The 24,478-nt window shown below is 43.2% G+C and overlaps 1 protein-coding gene across 3 annotated transcripts in view; it reads left to right on the top strand.

Moving 5' to 3' along the window:
- The first annotated feature begins 11,825 nt into the window (after nucleotides 1-11,825).
- The window catches only part of MED13 (mediator complex subunit 13), a 119,627-nt gene continuing 106,974 nt past the window's right edge, over nucleotides 11,826-24,478 (top strand). For all 3 annotated transcript variants that reach the window (XR_010026425.1, XM_063146470.1, XM_063146469.1), the window contains exons 1-2: nucleotides 11,826-14,453; nucleotides 16,361-16,595. Coding sequence is in view for 2 of the 3 variants with exons in the window: in XM_063146470.1 (XP_063002540.1) it covers nucleotides 14,388-14,453; nucleotides 16,361-16,595 (301 nt within the window). In the remaining variant the exon portion in view is untranslated. The remainder of the gene's footprint in view (nucleotides 14,454-16,360; nucleotides 16,596-24,478) is intronic.

The following is a 24,478-nucleotide window of genomic DNA, read 5'->3' as shown; positions in this document are numbered from 1 at the left end:
CTGCACTGGCCTCCCTCGGGCAGGAAAAGCCGGGGTACCTCTGTGATGCTCATCTTCTGCTCTTTGCCCCGAGTTGGCTCCGAATCGTCGGCTGTGTCATATCACCAATGCAACATGGATTCGGATTCACCTCGGGGCAATGACGACATTTAGACAGACCCCCTGGACTTGGAGGCTGACATATTTCACAGGCTGTTGTGAGGACTCTTGACGTGACAGCATTGCTGGCCTGAGATCACCCAGTTAGCTTCTTGTCAGTGGAGGATTTGAATTCAGATCTCTTGTCTCTTGTTTAGGGCTGGATAGAGATTAGCTGGAGTGTGTTCAGAGGAGGGCAACCAGGATGATCAGGGATCTGGAAACAAAGCCCTGTGAAGAGAGACGGAAGGAACTGGGCATGTTTAGCCTGGAGAAGAGGAAATTGAAGGGAGACATGACAGCACTCTTCAAATACTTGAAAGGTTGTCCCACAGAGGAGGGCCAGGATCTCTTCTTGATCCTCCCAGAGTGCAGGACACGGAATAACAGGCTCAAGTGACAGGAAGCCAGATTCCAGATGGACATCAGGAAAAACATCCTAACTGTTAGAGCAGTATGACAAAGGAACCAATTATCCAGGGAGGTGGTGGGCTCGACCACACTAGAGACATTCAAGAGGCAGCTGGACAACCACCTGTCAGGAATTCTTTAAGGTGGATTCCTGCATTGAGCCTTGTAGGCCCCTTTCAACTCTGCTATTCTATGATTCTATGAAACAAACACAGCCTCTTGAATTGTGCCAAGATGAAAACAAGAGCCTTGGGCAGAGACGTCGAATCAAAATTTGGCCGTGGCGTTTTGAGATGCCTGCTGTGCTCTTGATGGAACAGAAACAGCTGTAACTTCTTCTGACATACTTGTGCAGTTGCCACCTCTGCGATTGCACTGCAGCTGTTGGGTGGTGGAGGTGGTGTCTTCAGAGCCCTCTGCAGAAGGTCTTTTGTAAGGACGGCAAACCAGCCGTGGACCAATTTAGAAGCGGACGCAAAGAAAGCTCCTGTTACGTGGAGATGGGAAATGGTGTTTCAGTCCAATTGAATCCAAATTTAACCACTAGTTAAATTTAAAGCATTCCTTTCTACTTTGTGGGAACCTTCTCCACATCAACTAGTCTGCCTAGGAACACCTAGGGTGCAATCCTACACATGTTTAGATGGGGAGGAAGTCCTACAACTCCCAGCGTTCCCTAGCTAGGAAGTTCCTGAGCAGTAGAGATATTCCTCTTTAGGACCTCTACTACACCCCATCCCAGGCAGGCTAAAAAACCCAGGTGTCGGGATGATAGGCATTAAGGAAGGTTGAGTCCAAACAAGAAAGTGGTCCAGGCGTTAGAGACTTTGTTTCCAATATCATCTTCTGTGACAAGTTATTAACCATACAAGGTTCAAACAGAGAAGGGTTCAGATTTGATGGTGGGTCCAGGTGGAGAATGCTTTGAGTGGCTCAGATTGTGGTTAGTCCAAGCAGGAAAGATTTCAGGTAGTAAAGGTGAGAACTCTCCCAGCAAAGACCCTGGCACCTTGGAACCAATTTAAATGCAAGGCAATGTCTATTAGTGTCCTTCTTCCAATGATCTAACGGACAGAGGGCTCTGGCTCGTTAATCAGCGATCTGTTAAGGAAGGCATTTCGACACTTGCTCTGGAAGCTGGAGCTAGTGCAGAACGCAGCAGCTCAGCTGTTGTCAGGAGCTGCCCCTTTTCAGCATGCAACTTCTTTGCGGAGGGAGCTGCACTGTAGCTGCGTATTCACTACCGGGCCAGGTTTAAAGTTCTTGTACTAGCGTACAAAGCCCTAAACAACTTGGGACCAGGATACCTGAGAGAGCGCCTTTTCCCCTATCAACCTGCCCAGTCACTGAGGTCATCCAAGGGCACGCTTCTGGTGGTTCCACATGGACCTATGGTCCGATTGGAGTCCACCAGAGGAAGAGCCTTCAATGTGGTGGCCCCCTTTATATGGAATTCCCTACTTCTGGAGGTCAGGCAGGTGCTAATGTTGTATTTCTTCCGGCACCTCCTGGAAGCCTTCCCTTAATGACCAGCTGTGGTTTTATTTGCACTTTGTTGCTTTTAAAAATGTATTTTTAATGTGTTTTTATTCTGTTTTTATTCTTTTATTCTGTTTGTTCACCGCTCCGAACTTCTTGAATGGGGAGCAGTATATAAACATTGTAATAAATAAATATGCTGCTTTCTATAGATGTTTCTGTCCCCTAGAAACAGGTTTGAAAACCCCTCCTTCCTTGGCCCATTCCTCCACTCCATCACACCCTGTGTAGTTCCACCAGCTTCGAGGTCAACATTTTTAAAAAAATTAATAACAGGTTGCTTGTCTCACCTCATCCCTTTTCGCAGCATTTCTCCAGAGCCAGCCATTGTTCTTCGGAACTAAAATTGAGAGGAGCGGGGGAAGAGAAGCAGAACATTTATCTTTATATGGCAGATCAGAGATGCCAATGCTGGCTTTATTTTTTCCTCCCGCCACTAGAACATTTGACTTGCCAGAGATATCCCAGGCTCGCGAAATCAAATGTATTGTCTGCCAGTCTGCTTTTTTCTTCCTACATGGGCCATCTGCTTACTCAAATATTAAATGTTTCTTCTGTTTTCTTTTGTGAGATATATATATCACAAAAGGGCCTCTACTTCCCTTGCTCGGCTTCGTCCATTTTCGTCTGCTGCCCCTTACGCCTGGAACGCTCTTCCAGAACATTTGAGAACTACAAGTTCAACCACAGCTTTTAAAGCTCAACTAAAAACTTTTATTTTTCCTAAAGCTTTTAAAACTTGATGTTGTGCAGACTTCTACTGTTACTTTCTACTGTTAGTTTTTCCCTACCCTGTGCCTGCTTACCCTTCCCTGTACCTGTTTGCATTCTCTTCCCCTCCTTATTGTTTTACTATGATTTTATTAGATTGTAAGCCTATGCGGCAGGGTCTTGCTATTTACTGTTTTACTCTGTACAGCACCATGTACATTGATGGTGCTATATAAATAAATAAATAAATAAATAATAATAATAATAATAATAATGATAATAATAATAATGTATAACAGAAAATAAATCTACATTGTTGTCTGATGTGGGATAAGGAAGAGCCTTGCTGATTTATGGGCTTGAAGATCATTTTTAGGCTCTTGGGGAGGGGGGAAGTGTTCTCTGGCCCCATTGTTCGTTGCCACACTAATAGGGTGACCATATGAAAAGGAGGACAGGGCTCCTGTATCTTTAACAGTTGTATTGAAAAGGGAAGTTCAGCAGGTGTCATTTGTACATATGGGAAATTTCCTCTTCATCACACCAGTTAAAGCTGCAGGTGCCTTGCCCTCTTTTAAATCTGGTCACTCTAGTATGGCTCCTGTAGCTTTAACTGTTGTGATGAAGAAGGAATTTCACCAGGTTCTCCATATATACAAATGAACTTCGCTTTTCAATACAACTGTTAAAGATACAGGAGCCCTGTCCTCCTTTTCATATTGTCACCCTACCCATTGAGCAGGACTTGGTAGCACATGAACATGGCCTTCCTCCCAAGTGATACGATTAAATAATTGTACATTTCTTACTCTTTGCACTCAGCATTGCTTTCCACTACGCAGTACCTCAGCCTCTGTGAGAAGTTTTCCACCTTTCAGCACTGACCCAATTTGGATAGATGTGTGTCTTATTGGACTGACATCCGTGGACTTCAGAGTTTGGACAGAGGATTTCATCAGGCAGAACAAAAAGGTGACTTGGCATCTAACTCAAATGCAAGCTTTTGAGTTACACGGATGCCTTTTTCTACCTGCTATTGGAGGACGTGTGAGACTTGCAACCTTGCATACCTCTATGCAAATAGGAGTCAGCCCTATGAAAGGAGCTTATCAGTTCTGAATAAAGCCATTTATCTGCATGACTTGATCTGCATGGGAGTTCACGTACTTACGTTCCTCGCCGTTATTAGCTTGCATGCGCTGTATGAGATCTTAGATACAACGGCTAGGATTTCAAGTAACTTGATCTGTGTCCACAGGAACACTCAGTATGTAAATACTTTTCTGTACCTTGCCCTCTTGTGCTCAAGCACATGCACTCCGGTTCTGCAGCAAATATTTTGCAAACTTTGTGTTGGTTAGGGCAACTCCATTTTAATGTGCTAGCAAACCTGGTTTAATTTCTTCAGAGAGACATTGGAGGATTATAAAATGTATGTGTTGGGCCAGGGCTGGCGTCAAGGGAAGGCATTGGTCAGGGCCCCAACCCTCTCACCCTGGACTCCCACCTTGTCTTCACCCCTGCTATCTGACTGTTCACCTGCCTCTCGCTCTGGCAAGAAGAAGGATTAGGAGATGCCGTGGCCACCTCATTCACTGCTTCCATCACTCCTTCTGCTTTACTGGTCATCGGATATTTATAGGGTGACCCTATGAAAAGGAGGACAGGGCTCCTGTATCGTTAACAGCTGTATTGAAAAATAAATTTCAGCAGGTGTCATTTGTATATGTGGAGAACCTGGTGAAATTCCCTCTTCATCACAACAGTTAAAGCTGAAGGAGCCCTGCCCTCTTTTGTATCTGGCCACTCTAGTATAGCTCCTGCAGCTTTAACTGTTGTGATGAAGAGGGGATTGCACCAGGTGCTGCATGCATACAATGACACCTTCTGAAATCCCCCTTTCTATGCAACTATTAAAGATACAGGAGCTCTGTCCGCCTTTCCATAATGGTCAGCCTAATATTTAGAGTTCTCCTTCAAAGGACATAGCGTTGCACCCTTATTGGGTTCACTTCTACACAATGTGGCAATCGCATGGCAAATGAGTTTAGGACATTGCACATATATATATATATATATATATATATATATATATATTCCTATATTTCATGTTTTAATCCCACTTTTTTCTAGGCTGGCATAGATGGTGTATGCGATCCATGATCCATCAATCCCGGCCTGATTTTATTCTCATCATGGAACTGGAAAAAGTTTTGGACCTGAATTTGCCCTGTTTCTCTCCTTTCTTTGCTGCCTGTCACTTTCCCCTTTTGCACCCCCGCCTTTTACGCATCATCCATTTCGTTATCGTCGTGTTTCTTCTTGTCTTCTTTCTCATCGTCCTGCTCCTAGATCTATTCATGATTAAATTCTAAGAAAGCCGTATATTTCAAGAACATTTGTTGGATTTCTGTTTGTATGTGGCATTATAATTGCAACAATGATCAACGTAAGAGAAATAGTCTCCACTTTTTAATTATTATTTTTTTTAAAGGATTTAAGCTTTTGGCATGCGTACCTAGGGCCTTTTCTAACAATAGACATGGTGTGTAACAGCACAGAAATACAATGAGCTCATGGCAAATCATCAGCTTTAAATACACACCTGACTTGTGTGTTGAAGTAGCATTCAGCAGGTGAGTTTATTTCTCTTCTATTGATCGGGTTTTATGCTTTAATTATAATTTTGTATTTTAGCTGTATTTTACTCTTGCTGGCCACCTTGAGTGCTATTTTTAGAGGGAAGGCAGGATATAAATGAAATAAACTAAACTTAGAATCATAGAATAGCAGAGCTGGAAGGGGCCTACAAGGCCATCGAGTCCAACCCCCTGCTCAAAGCTATGGTGTGTAACGTTGGGGTGGGCGGCTTTTTTTGCATCTCTAAGGCTGCAAGCCTGTAAGCCTTAAAATTATGGACAAATTTTATTGCATGTGAATATCCGTCCTTTCCTCCAAACGGCTACAGTTGGACTGCATAGTTCTTTCCTCATCCCATATTTATCCTCACAACAACCCTGTGAGGTAGAGTAGGCAGACAGAAAGAAAGAGTTTGGGTGTGTCTGCAGCGTGCATTGAGGCTGAGCAGAGATTTGAATCCTTTGTCCGAAATGCCAACCTAACCTTCCTGAAACTCCCAATGGGAGTTTGGACTACAACTCCCATCACGTTTGACCATTGGCTATGATTGGTACTGATGGGAGTTGTAGTCCCCCCCCAAAAAAACTAGAGGGAGCACGGTTGGGGGAGTCGGCTCTAACCACTATGCACAGGTCCGCTTGTGCTGTCAAATGACCGATTTTGGAGCACTTTCCACGGAAATGATGTTAAGTGCATTTGCTTTTGCTTGCAAGCTAAATTTTGCGAGTGTTTTATTCTCACCCTTTTTTTTCTCTGTCTGCAAGCCAGGTACGTCAAGCGCTAGAAAAGATACTTGTGCGTGTGCGTGTGTCCTAATTAGAAATTAATTTGGGTTATGCTTTTATTTCTTTGTAAAACCTTCATCACTTGTCGGTGTGCAGCAGCTGGGGACGAACACGGGGTGGGGGCGGTGTTGGGGGGCGGGGGAGAAGAGGCCCTTTGGAACATAAGAACTTTTCCAAGAACCTCGAAGCAGACGGTTCTCTCCATGGTGACCAAAATGAGGCCATGCGGCTAAGCAGGATGGCGCATGTACACACTCGCACACTGGCATCCCAAAGTTCCAATGCGGCCCGCTGGTCGTTAGGAGTAATTATCTCTCTGCACAGAGATAAAGACTTGTTTGCAGTGTTATTAAGTCCCACGTCCCCGAGGAGAAATCCAACACTTTTGCAAAGAGATCTCTGAAACCAAGCAGCGGAGTTCAGTGGGAACGCAGGAGGGCAGCTGTGATTTCCTATTAAAATACAATCGGCGAAGGCTGGGTTTTGATTGGCAAGAGCATCAGAAGAGCCCTGCTGGATCAGACCAAGAGTCCATCTAGTTCAGCACTCTGTTGACACAGTGGCCAAACATGCCCATGGAAAACCCACAAGCAGGACATGGGTGCAACAGCACCCTCCCGCCCATGTTCCCCAGCAGCTGCTTTGCATAAGCATACTTACCTGGTGCAAGGCAAACTTGCCCCAGGTAAGCGTGCCTAAAAGGATTGCAGCTGAAATGTGTCTTTAATAGTTCTGTGAGATTTTTGTTGTTGTTGCTGTTGTGTTTGCTACACCAGGCCTAACAAGGCTGTCCCTTCTGGAATGATACTGAAACAGTTATTGAAAATATTTATTTATTTATTTATATAGCACCAACAATGTACTTGGTGCTGTACAGAATATACAAATATTCAAAGCTGCAGCTTGTGCAAAATGCGGCAGCCAGATTGATTTCGGGAACCAGAAGTTTTGACCATATAACACCTGCTCTGGTCCGCTTGCACTGGCTGCCTGTATGTTTCCGAGCCCAATTCAAGGTGCTGGTTTTGACCTATAAAGCCTTACATGGCTTGGGACCACAATACCTGATGGAATGCCTCTCGCGACGTGTATATACCCGGTCACTACGTTCAACATCTTAGGTCCTCCTCTGGGTGCCTACTCCGAGAGAGGCTCGGAGTGTGGCAAGGAGGGACAGGGCCTTTTCGGTGGTGGCCCCCAGACTGTGGAATGATCTCCCTGACGAGGCTCGCCTGGCGCCAACGCTGCTATCCTTCCGGCGCCAGGTTAAGACTTTCCTCTTTGCCCAAGCATATGGCGGCACATCTTAATCACCCACATGTTTAGTTTTTTAACGGTTTTTAATGCTTTATGTGTGCATGTTCTGTGTTTTTAAATTTTGTATACTTGTTTTTATCTAAATTTTAGAATTTCTGTAAACCGCCCAGAGAGCTCTGGCTATGGGGGCGGTATATAAGTGTAATAAATAAATAATAAATAAAACAATACCCTGCCTAGAGGCTTACAGTCTAAAATCACATTAAAACATATAGGGGGGAAGGGGTTACACAAAACAGAAATAAAGGAATAATCATAACAATGAGAACAGTAAATCAGGCTAAAATATACAATGTACATTGATGGTGCTATATAAAATAATAATAATAATAATAATAATAATAATAATAATAATAATAATAATATACCAAAAGCTATGGAAAACAGATGAGTTTATCTGTATTTGTAATTAACTTTATTTAATAGGATTGGGGAGCAACAACATTTCCCTTAACCATCCAACGATTAAATGCTCCAGGCTCTTGTGCATTTCATTTTTGGGTAGATGAAGGAATTTGGGGGGGGAGGCGCACTTTTTAAGAACATCCTTGCACCTGTTGAAATGGTTTGGGGCATTTAGCACCCACTAGGCTCCCTGCCCCTAATGGTTTTTATCTTCCCCCCCTTCATTTCTTTGAAAAAATATTGGCCCTGTTCAGTAGACACGTTAAACCATGGCTTTAACCACAGTGGTTAAGCCAGAAAGCCAAGCCGTGTTCAGAAGACACCTTAAACCACGGCTTTAACCACGGTGAATAAAGCAAAACGCCTTATTTACTGTGGTTAAAGCTGTGGTTTAAGGTGTCTTCTGAACACAGCCTGGCTTTCTGGCTTAATCACCATGGTTAAATTTGTGGTTTAAGGTGTCTTCTGAATGAGCCCATTATTTTAACTGGGAGGTTGTCCTGCACAAAGCAAAGTTCTTATCATTTGTCGCTGTTTGCTTGCTTGGCAGGCAGAGAGCCAATGAGCTCTCTGGAGCAATTCCAGGGTAGTTTTGCCAGTGGGCCCCTGCTGCGATGTGGACCCATGCCTACTCTTGACCCTCCCAATTTACCGCCTAAGACAAAAGACTCTGAGCATGTTCAGACGTCACACTAGCCCACTGTGGATCACTCAAAACCACGAGCCATGGGGGGCTAGCACGTCGCATGGTGGGTGTTCCCTCCATGGTTGAAATACCCACACCTGCTACAACAGGGTTAGCGGGCATCCATGGTGGTTCCCATGTTGTCTGATGGGATTTTTGCCATCGTTCCAGGGGAAAAATAATGGGGGGAAATGGCAGTGACCATAGAGTCCACACAAGAGGGGCCACTTGCCAGCGTGGACTTTTTCTACGGTCGTGTGGCCCATCGGATGGCTGAAGCAGCTGCTGTGGCATGATTTATGCCATGGCGCCTGCTGGTATGTAGGTGCAGCAGTGAGAGGCTGCAAAGTTACCCACGGAGCGGGGAGGGGTAAGTAAGCCATGGTGGCCCCCCCTGAGGGTAATGGTCATGTGACAGGCGGATCATGTTTTTCCTACTCCTCTCCACTTCTTGATTACTTTACCCTCCCTCCTCCCATGATCATGTGAATGAGGCCTTTCTGGGGCTCATGGAAAGGCCTGCCTGGGGCTAGTTTTCTCCTTTCCAAGTTCCCTTGGACACTATGACTTATTATATTATTACTAATCACATTGTGAGGGTTGGGCTATGGTCGGCAGTCCAGAGAATCAAGAGCTGATAATTGTGAGCCAGGACTAATGAGGAACAAACCAGAAGATGACCAGAGAATGCGCGTAGGTCAGAACCGAGGAGTAGTCAGGGACATTACAAAATCTATGGGAGCAGAGGTTCCTGGTGCTTTTTTCTGCGGCGTTTTTCTGCTTTAAATGTCCCCCCCTTTTTTTTTCCTTTTGATTTTGTGTTATAAGCTGCCTTAGGAATTTGTTGGAAAGGCGGGATATAAATTCCTATAATCAATAATACTATATAAAGCATGTAAGTACAATGAACAATAATCTCATTCAATAATAATTTCATTCCATTTCCCCGCCCCCAGTTTATTTAAATTTTGTACTCCACTTTTCCTTCCAAAAGAAAGCACAAAATTATTGATTTTAAGCTGAACTCAATCAACATGTAAAGATCAAAATGTCAATCTCTATAAATATCAAAATCCACAGCTAGACAATACCAACTGAATATTTTAAGACCTGTGAGTTTATAGAGGTTTTCTTTAGGCAGGACTCTGTTGAAGCCACACCGTCTGCATTTAGTTAAGAGTTTTAATATGAAGCATAGCAGGAGTAGCAGACACAATAACACGTAAATCTAATCTAGCTGGAGATCCATGTATAGATAAATAAATTAGTTTAATATAATGTTGTGTAAATAACAGTGAATAATAACAAATAACAAATGGCAACAATAAATTACACTATCTGTAGAGCGGTTAGAAAATGATTGGTGCTTTATAAATAATAATAATAATAAATGTAATTTTATAAAATATAAAACGTAATTCCCTCTATTAACAATTTATTTATTTGATTTAAATGACTGTGATGTCACTTTCAAGGGTAAAACCCAAAATGTTTAGGAGTCAATCTTCATGTAGCCAAAATAGCGCTGCTCACCCACACACATGAGGCTTTCAACAGGTTTGGAGGAACCCCGTGAATTGTGGAAGTGTTTTTTTTAAAAAAAATCTTCTTATCTTTTATTATTCACCACTCTGGAATCAGTTTGAAATGTGGAGCAGTACATAAATGTTGTAAATAAATAAATAAATAATGACGACAAAACTAATAGTAATATAAAATGATATTGACAAGAATAGTAGTAATAGTGATGATAAAAATAATAAAAATAACAATGACAAAATAATAATAGTAATAGAATAAAATAACAAAAATAACAATGACAAAACAGTAGTATTATATAAAATGATAAAGAATAGTAATAGTAATAGTAAACAGATTTATATGTGAACTGCTTAGAAATGTTATTATATTTAGTGGCATAAATATCACAAATTAAGTAAAAAATAAATTAATGATGGTGCTATAATGATGATGATGACGACGACGACGATAATAATAATAATAAAAATAATATAATAATAATAATAATCTATATAAATAAAAATGTAAATGTTCGTTCGAAACTGACGTTATATCTCCGAAAGTTCTTCACCGATTGCTTTGAAATTTTGACACAACGTTGCATTCGAATACACGAGCGTTGTTATGTAACTATGTTCTATATGGGGTCAAAGGTTTGTCTTTAAATCGAAGAAATAGGCCTCCTCAAAACCAGTCCTGCTGATCATTGTGACATCGCCAACCAGTAGGCCAATCCACTGCCTCTGCCTCCTCTCTTATTTGCATGTTCTCTCCTATTTGCTCTTATAGGTCATAGAAGCAACAATCTTGACATGACCTTTCAAAGGTGAAGATGTCCTCATTCCTCGCATTCCAATGATTCCAACAGATATGCCATTTCAATTTAAGAGATTGCAATTCCCAATTCGATTGGCGTTTGCAATCACCATCAACAAAGCTCAGGGCCAATCTTTAGAATTGTGCGGTTTAGATCTAGACACAGATTGCTTCTCACATGGACAATTATATGTTGCGTGTTCTAGAGTCGGCAAACCAGACAATCTCTATATCTACACAGACAATGGAACAACTAAAAATATTGTATAACCACAAGCATTGTGAAATTAAACACATTAGAAACATCCACTTTGTCTTTTCTTTCTTTTCAATTTAACCAGACTGAGCCACAGCAACGCGTGGCAGGGTACAGCTAGTAACAACAACAACAACAACAACAACAACAACAATAATAATAATAATAATAATAATGCCTAGTTTCTCTACTCAATTCTTCCCCTGCATCTTCCCCACCGAGCCACTAGATGTCGCCCTTCCAACAGGCGCCTCCCACCTGAGCTTGTTGGTTCGTTCCCTCCTTTCCTCCTCCACGCCCCCCTCCAGCTGCCCTCATTTGCTTTCCGGCGCCCCTAGCGGTAGGACGCTGCCTGCGCCGCCGAAATCACCTCTTTCGCTCCTCCTTCCGCCGAGCTAGGGGGCAGGAGGGGGGGCCGTCACGTGACACGCCCGCGTCCAATCAGCGGGGTGGGAAGGAGACGGGGGAAAAAAAAGCCAGGGCGGCCAATGGCGGCTGTGGGGGGAGGGGCGGCCTTTTTCGTCTCTGCTGCGGCCGCCATTAGAGGAGAGCGAGAGGAATAAAATTAAAGGCGCTGAGGGGGGAGGAGGAAAGGAGCTGAAATTTAACCGGGCGGGGTGGGAAAGAGTGGGCTGCTGAAGCGACGGCATGAAGGAGACCTTCTGAGGGGGCTTATTCTGAAGAGGAGGAGGCAGCTGAGGGCACCCCGGGCTCAGGATGCCTCGGCTGGGCAGCCGCCGACAGAGGCACCGCTGAGGGAAGGAGGAAGAGCCCGAAGAAGGAGACGTACCTGGCGGCGGCGACGACGACGACTCCTTTTCCTCCCCTCTTTTCACCTCCTTCTTCCTCCCACCGCTTCAGTCTTCACCTGTCACCGTCTCTTGAGGGAGGAGGGGAGGAAAAAATTGAAATAATCATATAAAAATCCCCCCCTCCCAAAAAAAAGAGAGGACAGCTTCACTTTCTCTTCACCCACCTAACTTGGGGGATATGCAAGGTGGTTTTCTTTCAAAGTTATTTTCCCTCCCCCCCAGACACTTTTGGTATATTTGAGGAGAAAGTCCTTTCTCCCCCCCCTCCCCCCACCCCAACTCTCCTGTATCAGAAGAAAACGGTGGAGGGGGGAAAAAACCCTCATTCTTGCCTGAAAGAAAAGGGAGGAAAAAAAGCGCTTTTTCTGTTGCTACTTCCCAATCCACAGACACTTCTTAATTATATATTTATTTTCTTGAAGAATTCTCCCCCCCCCTCCTGTCTCTACTCCAGCCAATCTTCCCTTCCAGTGTCTGAAGAAGAAATCGCAGAGGATTCCTATTTCTGCCCTGAAAGAGAAGAAGAGAAAAAGTTGCTACTTGCTTCAAAGAGGAAAAAGAAAAATCCACCCTCTCTACAAATAATTCCTGGCACAGAAGATTGACCTGAGGAACTAATCTTTGATTCTGGACAAGGGAGGTGTTAGTTTTTCCTCCCTCAGCACCAGCCCTCCAAGGACGCATTTGTTGTTATATTATTTTCCTCTCTCTATTTCTCCCTCTCTAGTGTCTGAAAAAGGGAAGGAAAAAGAAACTTTTTTTCATTTGATACTTCGCTCTTTTTTAAAAAAAACAAACACCAACCACACAGAGATAACCACTATCTGCGAATATTCCTGGCACGAAAGATTGACCTGAGGAATTAATTTTGGGTTTTGGAAGTTGTGGTTTTTTTTGGGTGGGGGAGGAAACAAGGCGTTTATCCACCCTTCTGTATCCATCAGCAGCAAAAGCCCCTCCAGTGGACTGAAGACAAGAGGGAAGTTTTTATTTTGAGGGATAATTTGGAAGAAGGAGGGTTTTTCCCCCTGCTTTTACCCATCCTAACAGGGCCTTCTTTAAGTGGGTCCTGTTTGGAGACATCTCCCCACCCCTGTCCCAACTACAGTGCTTGGAACAGGAGTTTTTTATGTGGAGAGGAGTTTTTTATGTGGAGGTCTTGAAGTTAAGCTCTTCAGTTTCTTAAAAGTGTATGTGCGCCCTTGTCCTCTTTCATTTTAAGAGAGAAGATCACCTCCGTTCTGGAAGAAGTTATTATTTTTCCACCTTTAACCACCACCCGCTTCTTACAAAAACCAACTCAAGATCCATCAAGAGGAAACCCAGCACACACCTCTGGATTTCACTCCACCTCAGGGTTTGAGGATTTTAAGGGAGAATCCTTGAAGCTTTTGAGGAAACTTGGAAGACTCCCATATCTCACTTTAAAGGAACTCCTTTTTCTCTTTACCTCCCTCTTTTTCCATAGGAAGAAGTAAAAATTGTATTTGGGAAAGGAGAGATTGACCAGTCAGGGATACTTTTTTGGGGAAACAAGCCCCCTTCTGGAGATCAGAAAGTCCTCCCCCCCTTTCTCTCAATGGCTCAACATTTTTAATTTTATTTCTGGGAAGAGAAGGAAAAAACCCAACCTTTTGCATCTCTCTCTTCGTCCAAGACTTTGAGCAGAAAAGAGTGTGCCCCCCCTCCATTCTTACATTTTGGGACCATTTCTAGTCCTGTTATAAATCTGAAATCCGGCGTGACGGGAAGAAAACGAGAAAAAAATAACCCCAAAAAGAGATTCCTGGATTATTTCCCACCCACCTTCCAATCGCTGGGATTATTTGTGTGCGTCTTCTTCGTCCCCTCTTTGGCTGGTTGAAGATCGTAAATCTTTCTAATTTTTGCAGCCCCCTTTGGATTAAGTACCCCAATCTCCTCCCGCCCCTCTTCCTCCTCCCCCAAGGATTCATCTGTACACCCTTTTGGCTGTGAAATTGATCTCTCTCCCGAAGGAAGATTTCTCTCTCTCCCCCCTTTCACGCTCTCTTTTTCAAGCCCTCTCCTTCCTTCCTTCCTTTCAACCTCGCCGGGTTATTTATTCCTTCGCCTTATTTGTGCGCTGTGCATCCCCCCCCTTTAATACCTCCTCTCCCCCCCCCTGCAGTGTGTGTGTGCTTTTTTTAAAAAAAAGAAGGGAAAAGGCCTCCCCCCTTCTAGGTTGTGTGTGTGTGTGTGTGTGTCGCTCTCTCTCTCTTCCTCCCTCCCTCCCCTCCCGGTCTGTGTGCTGTGTGTGTCTCTCTCTGTCTGTCTCTTTTCTTTCTTGTCGGAGGCTGTGGAATAATGGCGTATGGGTTGTGGCTGTGAGGATGAGTTCCTGCTTCGTGCCGAACGGGGCCAGCTTGGAGGATTGCCATTCCAACCTATTCTGCCTGGTAAGTGGCTACTTTTAGGGGGGTGGCGGGGTGGGGGGGGGACAGATCGCCGAAGATAACCGTGCAAGGAAAAGGGGGGGGGGGCGAGATCGCCAGCAGAGGGGAGGAAAGGGGGAGGAAGAGAGAGAGAGAGAGAGAGTGAGTGAGAGAGAGAGAGAGAGAGGAATGGAAGCAAAGCAGCCATTTTTAGCATTGCTTCTGGAGGAGTCCTGGAGTAGGCCTTGCCAGGAATCGCCCAGCGCTTTCCTGTACATGGGTCCCTCTTTCTTCCTCCGAAGCGATTTGCTTGCGAGTCAACCTTTTCCAGCCTTCCCCCTTTCTCCGCGGTGTTCTTTACCCTGGCTCCTTTTGTTCTTCTTCTTCTTGACTCTCCTAACTTACATTGCCTTTCTTTTTGTTTGCTTGTTTGTTGTGGGTAACAGGATTTCTTGCAATTTCTCCCATTTCGTTTTCACCCCGGTTCTGGCTAACCCGCCGACGTCTCTTCTCTTTCGTTCTCACCCACACCCCCTTTCTCTTTCCTAAGCTAACTTTGCTTGACTGTTCTCCCTACCCACCCTTGCTCCCCTAAAAGTGACACCCTACTCAATTTGGGGACAAAAGTGCCCTTTGATGGAGGTGGTGAAAATAGCCTTACTGTTTGGAGGTTACACTTTGTTGTGGGTAGGGGTAAACTGACCACACATTGTTTCATAACCTTGTCCTTTTTGACTGCCGTGGAATCCAGTTAAATCTTAATTGAGTTAGGATCCAGTTGAACTTCCTGGCCAGGGTGGGTTTTGCTGACCTCTTTTTCTCTTCTCTGGATTTCTTCCAATGCAAATTGGTAGCAGATTTTGACCAGCTGGTGTTGTTTAACCCTGGAAGTAAATTCTAGCCAAAGTGCCATGCTTATTGGGTAGCTGGGTAAAAAGAATTCAAGCAGTCTGAGTATACCTGCAGAATCACAGGTGGCTGGCTGAGCTTGCCTGATGCTCAGGATTGCCCATGTCTTTAAGGCATTCTTCTTTTCCGCCTTCCCCTTCCAAGAGCACCAACTGTTGCAAATTCTGCCACTTTACAAAGGTAGTGGGAGCATCTTTATTGGGATTAAATAGACAGGAAAGCCTTTATGGTTTGCCGGTATTGGGGGAGGGGGAAAAGTTTATGATTGAGCACCTTCGCTTAACAGCTGGATAGTGAAGTTGAACCTTAGGCAACTTCTGCTTGCTCCCTTATAACTTCTGTCGTCTGTCCCCCCCATCCCTTTGTTGACAAACAGGGTCTTGATGTTTGTTTTTTAGAAGCCCCTTTTTTCCATAGGGGAGGGAGAGAGGAAGAATGGCCTCAAGTCTTGAATTGTTGTAGAATTGCTTAAAGTTGCGTTGAAATGTTTTTTAGCTGAATTGTTATCTATGTTCCTTTACGGTGGAAATCGTGACAGTCAGATTTTTTTTTCTGCTTTAAAAATTAGTTTCAGTTTTGTTGCTATGTTTCCAGTACTAAGTGTCCTCTTTAAGGAGAAAGGGTTATTGCTGACGTATGTATTTGTACTTGTAACAAGTGCAGATTCACTCAGGGTACAGGTTCTCTATACTGGGATATTCAACAGGATAGCATAATTCAAAATAAGCAGTGATCCTTTGGCATTTTTACATTGTGAAATGGAATTCTGCTGTCTTTGAATTAACAAAATGTGCACTGATTTGAATGGAGCAGGAACAGAAGCCATAGCTGTTTGACTTTGCCAGATATTTGTCCTAATAAAAATAATTACTTTGTAGTCTCCCAACTCTGTGTGTTCAGTGGGATGGGATAAAAACTTGCTGTGAAGTGAGTAAGAACCTCTGGCTTTGATAAATACTAACATTTACAGAGAAACCATCCAGTTCCAACTACTTCTAATTTCTTTTGCTTTTTTCCTTAAGGCCGATTTAACGGGGATTAAATGGAAGCGATACGTATGGCAGGGTCCAACATCTGCCCCAATTCTCTTCCCGGTGACGGAAGAAGACCCCATTCTAAGCAGCTACAGTCGCTGCCTGAAGGCCGACGTCTTGAGTGTGTGGCGACGAGACCAGAGGCCTGGACGCAGAGAACTGTGGATATTCTGGTGGGGTGATGACCTCAACTTTGCTGATCTAATTCATCACGACCTGTCAGGTAAGGCACAGGCAATTAAGGCCTCGGACACCTTGCGTGGTAGTAACATTCTTCAGAGTTGGCGTTTCTTTCTTAAGTTGTTGCTAGTTTGCTACTAGGATAAGCTTGGTTTTAAAGAGATCTGGATGATGAAGCGCACACAATTGCATTTGTTCTCAATATTCTCTTTGCTGCTCAAAAATACATATTGTTTACAGTGTAAGCTCTCTCTAGCAGAGACCTCTCTCTTGCTAATGTTGTTCTGTAAAGTATCATGTGGATTTGTGGTGATATAAACAGTCACTGCAGTGGCTACATCTTCAGTGCCATGTGAAGACTGGTCTTCTATTCTTATCAAGCGACGTGGTGGTTTGTGACAAAGCCGGCAAATTTATGTGTTTCGGAAGGTTGTGATTTGCTGGGAGAAACCTTGGAGCACAGCTTGTAGAATGACTTTGTTTCCTTACCTGAAGCTTGTGTAGTCTTTTATGCATTTGGGAAATTGGTTGAATCTATATGTCTGTGGCAGTGAGGCAGGCATGGGGTCACCTAGTTTTACAGGTCATACTATGTCTGGAGGTAGGAATGTTGTTCTTTAAGCTGTAATTTTCCTTAGGTGGAAGTTTCTGGGGCCAATAGCATAGCAGTGTTTAAAAAGAAAACTGGATTAGACAAATCTGTGGCAGCTTGTTTGGCTAAACCACTACCATGAAATACAGGTGGAAAAGAATGATAACTCAGTGGTAGATCACATGATTTGTGTGCGAAAGGTCCTAGGTTGCATCCTTAGCATCTCCAGGTAAAAGGTTCAAGTAGAAAATGTTGGGGGGGAACTGCCTGGGACCCTGGAATGCAGGCGCTAGTCAAAGGAGACAAAACTGGACTATGGACGGACAAAGAATCTGAGTTTTTCCAGGCAGTTTTCTATGTTAGTATAGTTAAATTGGTAATTGCGAGGATTTGGAAGTGCGTGGTAGATAGCTCAGTCCATAATTGTCAACACACCTCCTGCTGTTTAACACTTTTCTGTTGCTAAGAGTTTTGAGTTCTTGTACCCCTTTTAGATCATTGCTAGGTTAAGTTTTTAGTTAAAGTATTAGTTATGAGAGCACGTGTGTGTGTGTGTGTGTTATTTAAATGACAACAGTTTTGTTTTGTTTAAGGCTTCGTGAGTTTCAGAAAAAAACTTTGTAGATGTGGGTTCTAAGGAAGATTTTGAAGTGGGTGAGGAAGCTAGTTTAGCAGATCTGGATTATCTGGTGTTGACTGCCTTTGTTCTGACACACATTAGCAGCTAATGACTCTGTAAGGAATGTTGTCCATGGGAAAAAATGTAATGGCATATACGCCTGGGTGGGGGGCAGTTGAAAGAAATAAAGAACTAATCTTGTATGTTTTAACACTAAAGCAAATTGTGTACTGGTTTCTTCATCTCTGTGCATTGGGATAAACATTAGAGTAATAAAGGTAGTATAAGAGGAATATTAAAAACAGGGTTTTAGAGAGCAACCACAAGGATTTGGGGAAAGGGAGAGGTTAAATAGCACAGAACAGGTGAATTTGTAGTGGTCTAGTAAAACAGTTAGATCAGCCTTTCTCATCTGGTTCTCATGTTGGGCTACAATTCCTATTATCCCTAGTCATCATAGCATCTTCTTGGGGAAAGTTGGGCTAGACACTCAAGCTAGGAAGTGATTTGTAACTGGTCTAGTCTCAGCAGACACCAACGTAAGATGTGTAAAGCAGCTTGACAATATTCTTCACAATTTTTGACATGCAGAATTTGTGTACCTTCTGATTACCATGGGATCAGCTACATACAAATATTCCCAAAGTTTGGGCTATTTCTCTCTCCATTCCTGCAGCAAAGTGGAGTGTAAGTTTGTCCTTGGCCGCAGCGTATTCTATGAATTTGGAGATGCGCTTAAATCTTTAAGGGCACAATCCTATGCATGTTCAGACAAAAAAATATGTCCCACTACTTCTAGCATCCCCAAGTCATCTGGGAGCTGTAGGAGTTATTTCTGTCTAAACATGCATAGGATTGTGACCTAAATGTTGTGTTTAAACTCTATGGCTCTTATGTACACATAGCATGTACATCATATACTTATAAAAAGCTGTATAGATATTAAAAGAGTCCTACCTGTAGCTTCTCAAACTAATAGACACAAAGGAGAAAGGAATGGGGAGGGAAGTTGAAAACAAGCACTTAATCACAAACAGCCCTCAAGTTCCCAGTCCATAGGACTTTTGGCCATTAACACACCTGTCTTTGCCTAGTGCTGTGGAACATAAGAGGGATTAATAGAAAGATCAAATATGGAAGTTTTTTAAGTGTTTAATAGTAATTCAGGTACCTAAAGCAGCCTTTCTATCACATGATTGTTTAGAGGTGGCATAACATGGTTTCTAAGAGTGTGAGATGTGAGTCAGAAATTCCAGTTCATGACTCAGCCTCTGTCACAACTTTGAGAACCCTTGAGTGCAAAAGTGTCATAGAAGTATTGTTACAAAGTAAAATTTGGTGCCCTGCCAAATCAATATGGGAATAATAATGCTGTCAAGATTGTCCTAAGGATTATTGCCAGAGAATACATGGCCACTTGAATTGTGTGAAACCAGGTAACCATAGTGACAGTGTTACTTATCAAATCCCTACGGTCATCATCCGAGGCTCTCCTCTAGGAGAGCTCCTGGTGAATTGGGTGGGGTGGGATGGAGGGGACAGGTGGCTGCAAGAGAGAGCCTTTTTAGTGGTGGTGCCTTTCTGTGGAATATTCTTCCTGAGAGGTTTGCCTAGTGCCTACATTCATTCAGATGAATCCCATTTTACATTTCCCAGTCATATTAGGAATTGCTTTTAATTCTTCTAGATCTCTGCACTGTTTTATTCCTGCTGATAGTTTTACTTTTGGCTTTATTATATGGTGCTTCTGGTTGTATCTGTTGTTGGTTGTTGTTGTTGGGTGGGTGGGTGCTGTTGTACCCACAAATAGGGTGCTGTCCTATTTGTTCATCCCTGGCCGATGGCTGGTTGACCACTGTGTGAACAGAATGTTGGACTAGATGGACGCTTGGTCAGATCTAGTCCCCATTCAGCCAAGGAACCTCACTGGGTGACTTTGGTCCAGTCACAGGCTCTCAGCCCTACCCACCTCACAGGGTTGTTGTTGTGAGGCTAAAACGGAGAGGAGAGTTACGTATGCTGCCTCGGGTTCCTTGGAGGAAAAAAAGCAGGATATAAATGTAGTAAATATGGAAGTTGTACCGTTGTAGCTTCGGTAATAATTTAGTAGTAGGTGCTTGCCTATACCACTCCTCTTTCTCTCCATTCATAAATATCTCCTATCTATCTGACAGTTGTTTTACTGGCTCAGGACAGACTGTGGGGATTGGGGACACATGGCCAGCCTCTGCAGTGCTGGTTTATGAGCATGCTTTCTTCATACTAGCTCGAGGGAAGGGAAAGCCTTATGCATGCAGCTGCTCTATGCTAAACAGTGTGTTGCTAAGAATGCTGAATGTATGGGGTTGCCTTCATGTGCCAGTGGTCTTTTTGGCAGAGGTGGGGATACCAGCTTGCCTGGAAGCAGTTGTTCCTCGCCACAGGTAACCAGGCGAGTACCACATCACAAAGCTGTACTGTTGATCTCATTTTTATTATGTACTATAGTGTTAACATTTCAGCGTACTTGTGAGCATAGGGTATAATCTAGAATCGAGCATTTCTGGGACACTGGCGGCATGGAACAGGGGATTTCATGGTTGGGGTATCCACATTGTGGAACTTGGTGCCCTGAAAAATATGCCCATCTCAAACCTTGTACTCATGACCACTCTGTATGTCGGTGGGAAATGGGAGAGCATTTTTATCCAGGAATGTCTCTTAATGCCTGTGGCAGGTGGCTGAGAAGTTTGTTTTTAATGTTTAATAACTGCATACAAAATTTAATAAGGTGCTAAAGTTTTGATATAAATCCTGATAGAATGATGCAAACATGTATGTTTAGCAGAGCGTACAAAAATATCGTAGGTAAGAGCTTGATAGGTATCTGTTTGCTTCTGGTTTTAAATTGTTCCTGGTCTTAAACTGTTGCCTCTCGCTTCAGGTATTTTGCAAGCAGCTAGCAAACATTTTAAATAAACGTTAAAAGTCCCATTGATTTCAGCGGAGCATTTAAATTGTTGAAATAGCACTTCAAAGTGTTTAAAGCACTTCATAGACAACAATCCTTACAACAATCCACTTCATAGACAACAATACTTACAACAGCTTCATAAGGAAGGCCATTGCTATCCCCATATTGCTGTTGGGGCTGAGGTTAAAAAGCTGCATAGGAACAACTTTTTTAACCGCTTTGTTAAATAGAGTTTAAGATTTTTTATTTTTTATTTTTTTTAAAAAAGGAACTTCAGAAGCGTATGTTTAGGCTATTTGTCCATGTAGCCTTCTCACTGGCTGCAGCTCTCCAGGTCTCAGGCAGAAAAAAACCTTTCCTGTCACTAGTACCCATTCCTTTTAAACTGGAGTTACTGGGAATTGAACCTGGGAATCTTCCACATGCAAAGCATGTTCTGCTGTTGAGTTGCAGCCCGTTCCCATAAACTTAAGTGGCTTTCCTAAGGCCACTTAGTGAATTAGTGGCAGAGGTGAAATCTGAACAGTGCACTTCTTGATTTACAACTCAGTTTGCTAGCATTGATGCTATAATAGCTGTTAATGTACACAATAAACAGGGGAAGAAGTTGTTGCCATGGTGCTAGTTGTCTTGAAACAATTGCGCCACTTCTATTAGCATAATCTCATTGAATCTTCCCAGGCACTGCTATTCTATATAGGAAGGTCTCCTTGCTCTGTGCAGTAGTGACGACATGTTATATACTGGTGAAGGCTTCAATTCTTAAAATAACAGATGTGTTTTTGAAGTACTTCAGTTAGTGAGACAAGGACGTGGTTACAGCCAGTAGTCCTAGAACGGAGGCACTTGCTAAAAAGAGGTCACAGCACAGCCAGTTGATCATTCTAGCAGGTCTATAGCTTCCTTATTTTGCCCTGTGAATTACCTCAATCATAACTTGCATGGACTATCTTCTGTAAAGCAGATCTGTAACTTAGACCATAAACCTATTTTTGTCCTTGGCTGCTTCCGAGCGAAGGTTAGCAGATATGCAGGAGTATCTGTTTAATCTTTGTGCACTGTTGTGGTGTTTGCTAGAAATAAAGTGTACAAAACGGGTAAGGGAAATATCTTTCACTGGGCTACTTTTTGGATTACAGAGCACATGCAAGTTTTCATTTTACTTTCAACTCTTCAGCTGGAATAATGGAAAGACAGTTAAAATATCAGATTTAATATATTCATGCAATTGATCTACATGTTTAAGAGGCAGGGTGAAGAAATGCAAATACTGTTAACGACCTATTAACAAACATTTTAGCTTTTGCTTGTAGGAATTTAGGAACTGTTTAGACTATTTGGCTCAGTTCAGACAACATGTGAAAACTCTACTCAGTGCTTGAATTTTTAGGGGGTACTCCCCACACAACATGTTCTAACTCCACTGTTGTGTGACTGTGGGCTACCGTGGAGTTGAGTAAAATCCATTGTGCCGTTTGATTGACAGTTCCTTTGCCCTCTCTCCTCCCCTGGTCTTCCTGGTGGTATCCCATCAGCCATTGCGGCAAAAAAAACTATCCCGGCGGCTCTCCTAGAACGGCGCTCACTCTTTTTGCCACTCTTGCCAGGGAACACTATAGCCAGTGGGAAAAGTCAACGCAACGGAAAACTCCACGGAGCTTGCCGCACAACATGCAAACACAATGGTTGTGCAGGGACTCTCCTCTGCACAGCATGGATATTCTGTGTGGAGTGTCTTCACCGTGGGGTGAAGTTTTCCTGCCTGACAACATGTTTCTCAACGGTTGTGTAAAAACTCTACCGTGGTGTTCTAAAACCACCGTTGATGTGTTGTCCAAACTGAGCCATTGTCAGTCTAGTTCAGTATAGTCTGCTCTCACTGGCAACAGGGTCTGAGGCAGAAAAGAGTCTTTCCTATTTACTGCTATCTGATCATTCTAACTGGAGATCCCAGGGATTGAAATTGAATTATCTGCATGCAGCTCTTGAAAGAGGGAACTGAAACCCCCTACATGCATGGTGGATAAGATCTTTGGAGCGCATTCAAAACATTTCAGTGTCTCAGAAAACTAGGTTGTAAGTTGTCCTATTCTTCAGAATCATTGTGGAACTCCTGCTATGTATGGATGCTTGATGAATAGTGGGAGAATAATTCTCTGAACATCTTATTGTAGGGATCAGTGTTGCTGTGCACATGACCCTTCAAAAGTGTGTGTATATACAGTATTCTGTTCCAGGGAAATACAGTGCACCTGCTGGTATTGGTTTTCCCACGCAGTCCATCACTCTGAAATCTTGCGGCTTTTGACCTCATTGGTGGTTAGGAGTATCTGGCTTCCCATTCAATATTATGTCTAGTTAAAAGCTGCTGTTGGTTGTCTGCAGTGTTAGCTTTAATAGGCTCCTTCACAGTTTCCTAGGTTGTTAACACATTCATAGTAGTTACGCAACAGTGTTTTCCAGGAAGTAAGCTGGGCTGCATCTGTGGGATAGAGAAGCTAGTTTCAGAATTTCTAGCTTCCTACTTTTCTTGGGGGAATTCTGAGGATGGAGGAAGGATGGAGGGAGAAGGCTTTTCCAGGCAAACCTTGTAGCCTTAGACCTGCTGCTCCCAAGTGCCAACCTAGAGGGAAAATTTGGGCTGGGGTTGCTCAAATTGCCAAACCTTCTTGTAGCTGGATTTGTGTTTAATATGTGGTTTTAACTGAAATTATGCTTCAGACATAGACCAAAATTCCATAGTATAGTTTGGCTTGTGTTCTGGAGTTTGGCCTTTTGCACTCTTGATAAAGGAGAAACTAAGTTCTCCGGTAATATTTTTTTCCTGTGCCACCTTGGTGGTGTGAAAGATTTTGCTTTCTTAAAAAAAGCTATTTTAGCTGTTGTGCATGTTGTGCATTTATATTTAAAATGTGCTTGCTCAGTATCCTGTTATATTTCCCGGGCCCAGTTATTATGCCTTTGCTTTCTTCTCTTTTATGTGCATTATGCTGAGACTTCCCAAGATTTACCTGGCTACTAGGCCTTGTGCTTCATGAGTTGTTAGGGGTTTTGTTTTGTTTCTTTGCTGGACTGTATATATCTAGACCACTTTTCCCTAACCTGGTGCCTTCCAGTTGTGTTGGACTGCAAATCCCAGCATGCCCCAGCCAGCTGAGCATGCTTTAGTTGTTGTCCAACACAGCTGGAGTGCACCAAGTTGGGGAAAGCTAATAGTCTCTATAATTACTGAACCCCACTGCTACGTCTCCCTGGCTGAAAACAACTGGGGGGGTGGTATAATATAGTGTTAAGGTTTCTCATCATGAGAGGGAGGAGACTGATTCTTAGTGAATTTTCTTAGAAGGTTGTGGAATGACAGTGGCAGGCTTTTTAAAAGGAGTAATTATACACTTCCAGACCTTCTTGGACATTTCTTGGGTTCTGGCTTTGCTTTGGAGCATAAAACTGTGTTTCTGTGGCCGCAGATTCTTGGATGCATTAGAATTTTTGGCAATGGCTCTTTGTCCCAGTCTCTGTTGGCTGGATCTTTGTTAGTAATTGATTTAAAGCAGTGGTTTTCAAGCTTTCTACCTTCCCGAAACTGTTTCCATACTGACTCATCTGCCACAGAATACCTTTTAGTTGTAAGGGACCCTGAGCGTCCATAGTCAGTTTACATGGACTGGTAGCGTCTTTCTGGACCTTGTTCTGTGGGAGCTGAGAGCTCACCCTAGCTTATACTTAGAAGTCTCTTGTGGCTGAACATTGCAAAGGAGGATT

The sequence above is a fragment of the Elgaria multicarinata genome, chromosome 22 (genome assembly GCF_023053635.1).
Source record: "Elgaria multicarinata webbii isolate HBS135686 ecotype San Diego chromosome 22, rElgMul1.1.pri, whole genome shotgun sequence".
NCBI lineage: Eukaryota > Metazoa > Chordata > Lepidosauria > Squamata > Anguidae > Elgaria > Elgaria multicarinata.
Note: the sequence above shows the minus strand (reverse complement) of the source record. Positions and strands in the feature narration are given on the sequence as shown.